Here is a 12,964-nt window from a genome sequence, read left to right on the forward strand (position 1 = left end):
AAAGTCATTCACAACCCAGCTGGTCAGAGCAGCAGATCAGTCCTTTGACACTACAGACTTCAAGGAAAATGCAGCCAGCCTCACAAGGCAGCACTGAGGTACAGCCCTGCCAGCTCCTGCTGCCCACCCACAGACACACTCAGAGCCTAATGCAAAACCCACCCACCTAACTTCAGTGTCTCATTTGTAGACATCTGTCCCAGAACTGGGTCTCAGGTTCTCTTTGGGGAGTAACAAGTAACCTGGAGAGTCTTGAGCATATGAAAGAGCTGAATAGATTGGCAGAAAAGAAATATTTACACAAAGAAAGGAGTGAGAGCCCAGCTGTTTTGCACAGCACAGCTGGCTATAGAGAAATCAGCCTAGTGGAGAGGTCTGTGAGAAGAACTATGTACAAAACCTCAGATGTTTAAAAAGAACCTACTTTTTCATTACTTGTTATCTCTCACTATTAGAGGATCCAAGGCTGGTTATCACAGCCACATCTGCAAATATCTCCCCACAGAGAGCCCTGCACATTAGGCAAGCTGCAACAGGGAGTACAAAACAGGACCACAAGACTTGTAAGAAGAGAACCTGGCCAGAACAGCTGCAGGGAGAGAGCAGGTAACTCACACAGAAACCAAAACTGGGCATGACCTAAACCAACAAGACCTGTTTGACCTTTACGTGTGTCCAACTTCTAGGTCTTGGTTTTGGAAGGCTAACCTAAACATATTTCTGGGATTTCAGCAGGCTATACCAACATGTTTAAGCATGGCTTTCTGTTGTTCACTTTTAATGAAGACTACACCACAGACCTTGCTTCCTTTACATTCAATACCAGTAAGATTCTACATAAAAGTTTTTAAGGGACTAAAATACTGATTGCAATAAATATCTGCATGGCCTCCTTGAGCTGATGGAGCACGCCAGTGAAGAGTAGCAGAAAGGTCTCTGAGAGGCACCATTGATTGCTTCTAAGTCTACACTTGTCCACATATCTCCATTAACTGTGCGTTGAAACATCTGAAGAAGAACTGCTGTTGCTGTTAGTGGTCTGGGCCCTCTTTATGTACAAGTTTAGTAGCTTCATCTGAAAGAAAGAAAGAAACAAACAAACATCAGGAGAAGATGCCAGGAAAAACGGGTAGACAAAAGTTGACTGCAAATCTTAAAGCTTGCATTTGATGATGAACTCAGTTTTGAATGAGCTGACACTGGGCTCAATGGAGGAAAAGCAGAAGCAAAGCTGAACTTATTTCAAAACACAGTCAGGAGGGCGTGACTAGTTCCACTGATATTACAGGCAGATTTAATGACATTCAGAAAAACCTCTTGTATTTCACTTCAGCAGCTATCAGTTCACAGACCTCAATCCTGGAGCCTGCTTTAGGCAAGCAGGATTCCCCCCAAGAGGTCAGTGGAGCTGCAAGCACAATAGAGATCCAAGAGCCACGGTCCCTCCCAGGCAACACTCTGAACTCTCCCATGCTTTATAAAATGTTAGTTTTCAATGACATTTAAATATCTTCACTAACTTGGTATGTCTTGTGAAACTGCAGCTGTTATGACTATACACTTCCTTTGCATGGCTTTGTTTTGTTTTTCTGCCTTACCACCTTAGCTCCAGATCCTGCAGTGACTCATGCACATGTTTAACTTTAAACATGAGGGCAGTCTGCATAAACCCAGGAGAATTACTCACATATTTATGTTAGTTATGTGGTGGAGTAAGTCCATGGCACCTAGGATAACTGAAATAAAATCTCTATAATATTTTATAATTTATACTTCATATACAAATTACATATTTCTTAACTGCTCGAATATAATGAGGTAAACTCCAGCCCCCAGAGCTGGCTCTTTCCAGAGCGATTTGGAGGCACAAGTAATTTGTTTATGGATAAGGACATTTGTTTATCTCCATTCAGAAATAAAATCCAAGCGTCCTTAGTCTCAGGTTGTTTTGGTCTACACTGCACTTTGTACCCACAAAATAAATTGTTGGTTCCAAATAACAGAACAAAACCCTCTGAACTAAGTAGTTATTCATATAGTTGAGGAAAAATATAAAGCAAATCACAAACCCCCCAAAACAGAAGTCATCCTAAAACTGCAGGTAAAACTTCAAGTAGAATAACTCTTGTGATGGCTTCCTGAGCAGCTCTGAAAAGCGATCAAACACCACGCTCCTCAACACAAAATTGCTGGCTCTTGTCTGAAGGACAGAGCTGCATTTGGACTTGGGTTTAATTTGCAGCATTGGGTCAGATTTTGATTTTTGTTGCTAACCTGACTCCAGGGTATAAAGTCCTTCGAAAGGTCATTTGAGCTTGCTGGTGCCACAGGAGGAAAGCTGCCATGCTTTAAGAGTGAATCTTTACCTGTATTTCTGCCTGCCCTAATCACAACGTGCTGCTGAGAGGACCACTCTCCCACTCATCCCAGCCACATGTTCTCATCACTCTCTGCACCAGGTACCTTGTGTGGTCGCAGCGTGGATTGAAAGCTAATTAATTTGTATTACAGATCTGGGTTTCAGCCAGAGAAGCCAGCTGATGCAACCCACTGCACAGTCACCACTGTATGCAGCGCTGAAGGGGCGAGGCAAACACGGCTGTAGTGGAAAGCACCCACTCGGTGGCAGCTTGCAGTTACACAGGATCAAATACGTCATGCAACCCATCCCTGAAGCCCATCAAAACGTGCTTAATGCGATTTCAAATGCTTGCACTGCTGAGCAAGAGCTGTGCTGCTCCAGTGGTGTTTGGCAGGTGACTACAGGGACTTGACCCAGAGCTACCATGAGGCCACCCACTCTTTTGGTGCTCGTGGTGCAAGCCATTCAGTTGGCTGTTATGAAAACACCAGAGATGGATTTCTCTTGTACCTTGCTTCCCGTGAGTTGTGCGAGATGAGGTTTCAGTTCTTCTCCAATTACTGAATAAATTGCCACTAGGCAAAACACACTGGCTTTACGGACACTGCTCTCTGTGTTATCATAACCCTACGGAACAAGGCAAAGGAAAACACAAAGAAAACACGTCAGAAAGCAAACAGCACTCACCAACATCCTTCCACAGCACTACACTAAGGAGCTGATGAACATGCTGCAAATGTGGCTGACCTAAAAGGGCCCTGCAAAGGCTCTGCTTAGCAGAAACGTCTTCAACCTGAATACTACCAAAGCATGAGAATAACATCACACAGAGTAAATCCTATTTGTTCCTTGTGCTATGGTATTACTATCGCATAAGTTATTAATATCTTGTTATTTACAGCATTAAGCAACACAGAGTTTCCCAACATGAGCTTAGTACTCTATTAAACATACATACTCCTGTGTCCAGTTCATGTGACCACATGTTGTTCTGGATGGTCAGGACTTCTTCAAGGGGAACCCTCATGCTCTCAGCTTGCCTTCAGAAAGTCTTAAAATTGCCTCTGTAACCTGGAGGTTTTTGATTACTTATCAGGTAGAAATGCCAGAAAAGAAAACACGTTGAAAGACCCCTGAAGGTGTGCCAGATCTCTGGCAGCTTCAGAAGAGCTGAAACTAGCTGCCCAGTCACTCAGAAACTGATGAGTTCTGCACCCAAGCAATGAGTGATCCAGCACTAAGCAGTCATCCCATGAGAAATACAGAGATCAGTGAGAACTGCAGGTTGATGGCTCCTCTGGATGCAGGGTGACCTCTGCTGGGAAAACCAGGAGGAGGGATACAGCACAGCTGGGGCTGTCCTAACTACAAAGACAGTCTGAAGTGACAGTTTGCAAACCCAAAGAGCACTGAACTACAAAAGCAAGAGACCTATGTGAGCTCAGAGAAACTCTAAGCTATTGAGAACTGAGATGGAAAAAAAGGCTGAGCCAAGGCCCTCAACAGAGGAACACCCATGGAGACACAACACACTGCTGGGTCAAAGCTGAGATGGAGGGCTCTGTGTGGGTCCCAATCCAAATAACAGCTCCTGAAGTAATCAAATACCTCTGCCTGACCTCAGGTTTCCCTATGGGCCTGGCACTTTGCTTACATGTGCATCTCAAATGGCTCTCTTCGGGGCAGGCAAATTGATGTGGTGTTGAGATCTGAGAGGGCTGTGTCCTCATGGGCACTGGGCTGGTAATGCCTGCCCCATATGCACCAGTGACACCATCATCCCACATCTCCACCTACTTACAAGAACCCCAACATTTAATAACATAGCCCAGATGACCACACAGGCTCAAAGCTCTGTTCAGTCTGAGAGTACCAAGATGCACAACATGGCAGGGTGCCTAGTAGCCCTTCTATTGGCCCAGCTCCAAGGCAGCTAAGGCTCCACATTGGGTGGGATGAGGGCAAGCACCCTGACCTTCCCCAGCCAAGCCCTGTGTTCTTTCACAGAGGTCCCCATCTCCTCATGGGGGTCACGGGGATCCTGCAATGGGCTGCTGAGCCACACACTTGCACTCACACTGCTGCTGTCCAGCAATTGTCACCTCTTCACCACTCTGCTTACACCCTCAGCACAGTAAACAAGCACAACAGTGAGTCCATCTGCACACAGTCCCTTCAGCCAGGATCCCATAATAATTCCCAAACATGAGGAGCAGATTCCTTTGATCAGGTTTTAAGGTAAGGAAATATCACTGGCAGCTCCAAGATGAAAAATAGCAAATTAGGCTCTCCAAAACAAGGTTGATTTAAGACATGGAAGCATGTCTTTAACTGAATTTTTAAAGGCATGCTGCTCCCAAACTTTTCCAGTGCTTTGCAGCTCCACTGTTCAGATCATTGTCTGCAACAATGATGCTGAAAGGCTTTTTACAACAAAAGTTTACATCAATACAGAATTCCCTGAATCCCAAAAGTTGAGGTTTAAGACAAGAATTGCAAGAGCTGAACACTACAAAGTTGGGACAAATGCTATGATGCACAAGGGGAACTTTCAACTTCACTCTTGTCCTCCCAACTTTTTATGCTCACAATGAGGAGGCCTCTTTATCCCAGTTCTTCTCTTGTGTCTTACCCACCCACATGTGTCTTCCCTTACACACTGTCTGATTTTTTCCTGTTGCAGTCCTTCCCCAGTAAACACACACATTCTCTCTCCTTCCTGCTACCTTCCTTTATTTCTTTCTTGCCTGCAGCCTCATCCCAGCAACTGGTGTTGCCAGCTGCTTGTGCAGAGGAACAGAAAACAGCACTGCTACAGTCAATGCTGAAAGCTAAATTCACAATGAAAGACTGAGCCTCAGCACTGGCAAAAACACAGCTCCCCACCCAGCCTAAGAGGGTTATGAAAGAGGCTGAATGAAGTCAGCAAGTAGTTTGGTCCTGATTTGGGGGGAGTAATGAAGAAAGCACTAGCCTGTCTGTTGTGATTCAAATTTGTGTGCAATGAAATTGAGAGCTCAGCAGAATTAAAGGAGACTGGAAGATGCATTGCTTGGGATGCACTCAAATAGAATAAGATGTAATTAATTCCTAATCTCAGATTTATTATATGGCTGCTACCAGCTTATTCAGGCCAAGGCATCTAATTGTGGAATATACACATGTGAATCTGAGTTTGCTTTTCCTTAACATCAAAATCAACAAAATGTAAAAAATTAAGGGGGTTAAACCTTGAATTTACCAAAATCTGGCCCCAGAGTCTCCATCATTCTCCCTTAAGTCACAGACCTCACAAATTACTGAAATGTTCAGGAGCATTTGTGACATGGGATTCTGTACCTGTAACAACCCAGGGATGATATCAGGAAGGAGTTGATGCAGTGATTCCTTGGAAATCCTCTCGATGACTTTTGTCTGCATTTTGATGGCAGCTAAGTTAATTGGATAGTCTGCAGTCTGAATGATGGGGCAAAGCACCTTGATGCATTGCTCAGGGTGGATGGAACTCGCCAGAGTGGAAGCAGCTTCTTCAGCAGCTCTGACAACCTGGAATGAAAGCAGAGCAAAACCTTATGATAATGAGGCCAAAATATCACAGCCAAAACCACCACTAGGAATGACTGCCAGGAAATGCTTGAGGATGTTCACTAGGATGCTCTATCAAGAGACAACTGACTCTCAGAATTCACATCCTTCATCTCCAGTGACAAGCAGTAAGAAGTCCATCCTGCCTAATGTAACTGTATTAAAGTTGTGGCTAGTTTGAAAGTCATCTGTCAACCAGGACAGATAAGCAACTCCAACCTAAGAGAAGACAGAAAACATTTCTTTAGCCACTGTCAAAGAACCTGAACCTGCTACCTTACACTTAGTACAAAATTTGTCCCATTAAAATATTATACATAATAGAATATCATCTTGGAAGGGACAGGACAGCGAAGCAGACTCCAGACTGATTGCTTTTGCATCAGTGTTCTATTTACAGAAGAGAAGCTGTTAAATTGCTCCATATATGTCAGCAGTTTCTCAACATTTAATTATAATATTAAAACATATTCCAAAAAGAATGGCAATAAACATGGTCAGTATTCAAAAAAAATTCATCCTGAAAGATCTGTGAATGAATAACCAAGCAGAACAGAACGCTTGTTTTCTGCATTTACAGCAAGTTTTCCTTCTCCCAGATATTCCATTGCTAATTCCTCTTCAATTTCACACATGAGAAGCATGAAAGTTAATATTTTTCCACATGAGCAAGTACTAGCTTAGAAGCAAGCACTAGGTGATTTTGATGGGAAAGGGAAGAAACACCTAAGTACTTAAGAGAAATCTAATGCCATGCTTTGGTACCATGGTGTTGAAATGCTGGAGTCAGGAGCTCCTCAGGAGGTCTTCTTTAAATGAATTCACTTCCTGGCACTGCAGATTTTGAGGCTTGCTTTCCAAGTGCTGAAACACTGCTACCATCAAGTTCTCCGCAAACAACACAGTGAACTTACACAGAGCCCAGATACCTTGTAATCAATTTAACAACATGCACAAGCAAGTCACTAGCTACAAAACCCAACTGTTTGGACACAGAACGTGTGGGATTTTGCTTTGCAACGACTCCATATACTGTTAGCAGTTGTTTTCTGACACCCTCAGAAAGTAATGCTTACACATGTATCAGAACTCAAAAAAAAAAAAAAAGATAAGACCTTAAATTCTCAAGCCAAAATATTTCAGTCTGCCTCTACAGACAGACCCTATAGACACTACTATAAACACCAACCAGTACAGAAGTAGGTAAAAATTTCACTGAGTCATTCTATCTGGGGTTCAGCTCCACATCTTGTTTGCATACAGTTTACCATGCACATTAAGTTGCAGGTATGAGGAAAAATGCATGAGAGAAAACTTTCTTCAAGAAGTCTCTTTATTAATCCATTCCAAGCACAAAGGGTTAAATATATATCTCTAATTTCTCACAAAACAAGGAAGGGCTCAAACAGCAGCAAAGATCATTCATATTTTGCACATCATAACGTCAGCAAGATGAGTTGTGAAGGTGCAGGGTTTGTTTAAACCTCTGCAACTCCTCCTTTCTGCAAAGCACCTATTTCTAGCAAGGGGCTGGCTGCATTTACAGAGTTTGAGTATTTCACATCACTTCTCCCTGAAGTGCTTTCCTTCTGAATACAGCAGGACAGACTACATGTGTCCAGTAGGCTGCATGCTGATACTAAATTGTAAATGTGACAACACCGGGGAGACTTCCAAGTCTTCTGAGAGCACACCTGACAGACAACATCTGCTGCTCAGCCACACTTGAGCAAACCCTTAAGCATATGTTTAACTCTAGTAACGTGCTGAAGTCCCACTGACATCACTGGGATTCAGGCATGTGCTTACATGATTGCTTGATCAGAGTCTCTGCAGGTAACTCACTCCTGGCTCTCTTGGAAAGGACTGGCAGGAGATGGGGTGTAGGAAAGGATAGAGCAATACCAAGCTGAAAGGGAGCCCAAAAGTCAAGCTCATCCCTGGTGGCACAGAAAGCCAAATGCTACCATTCTGCAATGCAAATACCAGTCCTATCCAAAAGGTCTTTCTTTCTGGCTTTGGCAGAACAAAACATACAGTCACCCAGACAGACTCAGCATCCCACAAGAGAAAACACATCTCTGAATACCTACATAGAGCACTCAGAGTCCTGCTCACTTGGTAACGCCAGAGAAGTCAGCCACATTCCCACAGAGAGGGAAGAGTGTTATCAAAAGATACAAACTGCCAGGTCATTTGGCAACCAGAACATGCAATTACAACAGAGTTCAGGAAAGACATTTTTGCCATGAGGCATGACACTTGTCTTGCAAATCACACACACCATACAATACCAAAAAAATCAAATATCTTTTTTAATCAGGGCTTTAACCTGACTGGCTGAGTGAAACAACTTTAAAGGAATTTGGAGAAATGAGCAAAGAGCATCAAGAAACAGGTCTACCTCCCATCTTTGCAAGTAATATCAACAGATACACACCAGGAAGTGACAGGAGTGGCTAACACTAACAGCAGACACCGCAAGAAGTACTGACTACAAAATCCACCCATTAAACATGAGAAAAAGAAAGGACGCTGTTCATTACATCCTCAGGCTGAGTAGCTCATTACAAGAGGATTAAAAATTAGGCAAATTTACTGAAGAAAAAACAAAGGCCAAAATACACATAGAGGAAGATGGAAGCATTAGCACAGGCAGGCCATACACTTCAGACCACTGGAAGGAGGGCTGGTATCATAAGGGAAGTAGCATTGTATGCTTGGTTCTTGCTAGTCACTCTCAGGTAGGGTACAAAGTGAAGTAAACTTTTTGCCTGACCTCATATGGTTATTCTCAGCGGTCTCAGGTGAAAGAAACAGAGCAAAGTCATCAAATTATGACAGTATCTGAAAGAAGAGAGTTCAAAAGGGTGGCTGTGAAGCAAGACATGCAAGACTAGAGAAAGCCTGCAGTGTTTTATTAAAACACAGACAGCAACCTTTGTGTAAGGTATGTCACAAACACGATTTTACCTCCCAGTAAAATGTTAAAGCAAACCATGGCTTGAACTGGATAGTTCAATACCATTCAACACAGGATAAGTAGCCCAGGAATGCAGATCTAAAAGATAGCCTTAAAGAAGCAGGTTTTTCTCCCTTCCAAATGCCTACCTACATGCTAGAGGCCAGATTGAACCCAGCTTCTGCTGGCATAACACAAGCTATGTTTGCTGGTGGGTTCCTTGAAAGACATCTGCAGTGAATTAAGACCTTTCCAGTGAGTCTCCCAAAAGAAAAATGGTTATACTTTTCACTCAGTTTGACTTAGGGAAGGGACTGGATTTGCATGCATGAAAGTCAGAGAGAGATATAACATACAGGCTGCTGACCTCTAGCAATGTCTTCCTTAGTGCTATAAAGAAGTCATCCTCGAAGTAACAGATTAGGCAGTCCCAGGAACGTCCCACCTGTCAAAGATCCCTTAATTTTAATAGAAAGGCCCACTGTCATCATCAATATTCTACAAAACTGGCTGGATAAACTGGAGGACAGTTCTCACTGGTTTGCCTGTTCACAATGCACTGCAGCCCTGGAATCCTGCTCACTTAAGACAGTCAGAACCAAGACTTCATCTTTTCTGCATAATTTCTTCTACAGAGCTATTACTCTCAGTGCATTACAGATGTTGCTTGCTACCTCATGATTGCAAAGAGCAGCTGGTCTGCAGTCATCTGCTCTTGGTCAATACACAGCAGCTTTCTAAAGGGTTTGGATGTGTTCTGTTTTCTGCTTTGAAGTGACACAAGCTACTGGCAAATAAGGAAAGAAAAATACATTCTGACTCACCTAAAACATAATATGCCAGGTTCATAGGGCATCGGTGTAACATGCTGGGATCTCAGCAGAGCAACACCTGTACACCTAGATGAGAGCTAGATGTAGGACCATAAGCTGGACTACTTTGCCACAACTGCTGGTTGCATCATCTCTGCAGAAATATGTAGAGGGTGAGGTACTGTTGGTAAAACCTCACAGAAAAGTTAGAGGCTTTGTCCTCTATTGTGAAACACACAGGGTGCCAGAGAAGTTTATTAAGCAGAACAACAAGGTTTTGCTTTCAGGCTTACAAGGTGTGCGGCTACATTTCTGAGCCAATTTTTGCCATCTAGAGGTGATTATTTAAAGCCTGCATAATCTGAGCTGGAGGGAATGAAGGCTTACCAATACCTAGACAGGCAAACTCCCATCCCTGAAGGCTGTACAGACTGATCCGGACAGGAACAAGCAATTAAGAATTTGGTTTTAAAGCAGGAAATAGACTCAGCAATCGGGAGTGCTAAGCAGATGAAGAAACAATGTGATTTTTATAAGGGATTCAGACGAGATGAAGCAGATTAGACTGCTTGTTCTCTGCACTGAATATCTGAAATGTGTTGGGAATTAGAAAAAAGCATCTAAACACATACAGTGAAACATCAACAACTACCAAACTGAATCGCTTGGCAGCTTTCTGCATGAACTATCTATCCATTAACCTTAAAGACTGTGGATCATTTAGTGCTTATCTTTAGTAAGCTACACTTTGCAGAAACCTACATAGATCATACCATCTTCCAAGGACAGTTGCAAATTGTATTATAAATGTCAAAGGCCAGTCTAAAAGCATTTCAGCATGACAGTAACAATTACCTACAGTTAATGGATGTCTGTGATTTCTTTTTTATCCTCTTTTAGAGGCTTACAACAAAGAATGTTACACCCTAATTATGTTTATGGACCTTCTGGATAATAAAACACCAAAGTTAGATGTCTAAAGCATGGCACAATATCCTTTCTTTGCACATAGAAAATGCACATCAGTTACCTCTGTAAGCTTGGCTGCAGAAAAAAACAGTGCCAGAGACAGAAAGTAGCTATCCTATGATTTTCACTTTGTAACTTTTTCCCAAGATAATGAATTATTTCTGTTTGAATACACTCAATAAGAACTTGTATTCATTTCGCTGGTATGAATCTGAAGCAATGTCATATCAATGGTATTGGGTCAGCAGGCAGTATCTCTCCTTAGTTATGGGTGAGTAACTACACTGGAACAAATGAGTTAATATTAACTAATTGGCAACAGAAAGATAATTCTCTTCCAAATAACTCCAAACAAAGAGTAATAAAAATCAACAAGATTTAATACTGTCCATGACTTCAATTACGTTCTAGTGCTCCAAAAGTAAGTGAAAGGCATTTACATGTCAACCCCCATAAATATTTACAGTTACGTTTGAAGCAGGCTTGACTATTCACATCAGTCATTAAATCAACAGCACTGAATAGACTGTTGTACTACAAACAGTATAAAAATAGGCTGAAGTTAAAAAATGCAAATTAAACATGGATCCCAACCCAGAGTCTTCCAGTCTGTAGCCTTGGGTTACATTAATTTTGAACCCTCACTGAAGCCTGTGTTTTGCCAATCTCCTGCATTTGTGCTCACAAGGTGTGCCTCAGCATCCAACTCCATATATCAAGTTTTCCTCTTCTCTGACCCTGGGAGGAGAAGTGGTGCTCTTAGCTGTGCTGGCTCCACTGATCCTAGATGGATCTAACTGTCTAAAGACTTCCGTTTGGACCTAGAAAACCAGTCAATTATCCAAGCATCCCAAAATATCTAACTGTACTGATGTTGCTTTGATACTTCCAATTGTATAATCTGGAATAAAACTACACAACATTTTTGTTTCAAACACCAGCACTTCACTGAGGAAGGTGGTGGTGATATTTGCTGGTTGGTGAATATGTTAGTTATAATTTGTTATTTGACCCCTCCTGGCCATGCTGAGTACCAGCAATACTGGAATTTCGGTAGAAAAACAATATTTCTTGATTTCTAAAGAACTGCTTCTTAGTACAATGATTTCTTGGAGAAAGTATCCAGGTTTAAGAGTTCTGTACTGTGCTACTGCAGCTTTCCTTAAAATATCCTTTACCACCTAGAAGATTTTTTTTTTATTATTATTTAGTCTAATGTTGGTAACACCACGGAGTTCAATACTGCTCTGATTTAGTGAAAAAGAAAACCATAGAATAGACTGTTCAGATCTCCCTTTTCCTTCCTTCAGCTATTCTTCACAAAGTGCCCTTCAATCACAAACTGAGAAATCTTCACTCCTGCTCAGTGGGATGAAGTCAAAGGGCAGTTCCTCCACTTATCCTGGAAAGAGCAGCACAGCAAAGTCAGCAGTGAGAGTGAGCTGGAGGGCCACCTTGGGATAGGAATTTGTGACCTTCTGGCTCAGGGCTATGAGTTTTACCAACTGAGACATGCCCGAATGGACTCAGAGTTAATTTTTCACAGACTGAACTGAATCAGCAAGTCCCAGCTACAGGTAAAAATACCTAAAGCATATTCCCAGGTACATCTTTAGCCTAACTTGTGTAGATATATCCAAGTGCATTCTGTGATACCTTAAACTTCATGAATGCCAATATTCCTGAACTACTGACAGAGAGATGATGCCTTTTATGGGCTGCATCACAGTTCTGAGAGTTCTCATTTACTCAAGGATCAGAAAAAAAACCACCTAAGTAGAATGAAAAATCCAGCACCAGTGCCACCACTTAATACAGCTATGCACACAGCTAACAACAGAGTGCAAAACAGGAATATACTTGCAGTATCCTGCTGACTACTATTACCCAAAGCTTTCATTGCAGCAGTTGCAAATATAATCTTTTTTAATTATGAAGATGCTATGCAAAACCCTTGTAAATCAAAGGCATACAATGTACAGACACAACAGCTACTTGCTGACAGAAATACAGCTCAATTATTCTTCAGTAAAGTGCCTGAATTCACATCTCCTCATTACTGGCATGAGCTTTGCTTACTCTGCAGCAGACTAATTCTTCTGTTTTTCCTCAGGAGGCACCTCATGCAAATTCTGAAGAACCTTCCATACCACAAATATGAAGAACAGTGTGGAGAGTACAGAGGCATAAAGTGTCAAGTTTTCAACAATATTCTTAAATTCTACAAAACCCAGCCATCCCACAACAACAGTGAATTCTGACAGATATAAAAGC

At 42.1% G+C, this 12,964-nt stretch overlaps 1 protein-coding gene across 8 annotated transcripts in view; it reads right to left on the minus strand.

Moving 5' to 3' along the window:
- Positions 1-988: 988 nt before the first annotated feature.
- The window catches only part of CLASP1 (cytoplasmic linker associated protein 1), a 159,396-nt gene continuing 147,420 nt past the window's right edge, over positions 989-12,964 (minus strand). For all 8 annotated transcript variants that reach the window (XM_054381317.1, XM_054381315.1, XM_054381311.1 and 5 more), the window contains 3 exons: positions 5,702-5,908; positions 2,873-2,989; positions 989-1,075 (listed from right to left, as the gene is read on the minus strand). In XM_054381317.1, coding sequence (XP_054237292.1) covers positions 989-1,075; positions 2,873-2,989; positions 5,702-5,908 — 411 coding nt within the window. The remainder of the gene's footprint in view (positions 1,076-2,872; positions 2,990-5,701; positions 5,909-12,964) is intronic.

This window comes from Indicator indicator, chromosome 5, assembly GCF_027791375.1.
Source record: "Indicator indicator isolate 239-I01 chromosome 5, UM_Iind_1.1, whole genome shotgun sequence".
Lineage (NCBI taxonomy): Eukaryota > Metazoa > Chordata > Aves > Piciformes > Indicatoridae > Indicator > Indicator indicator.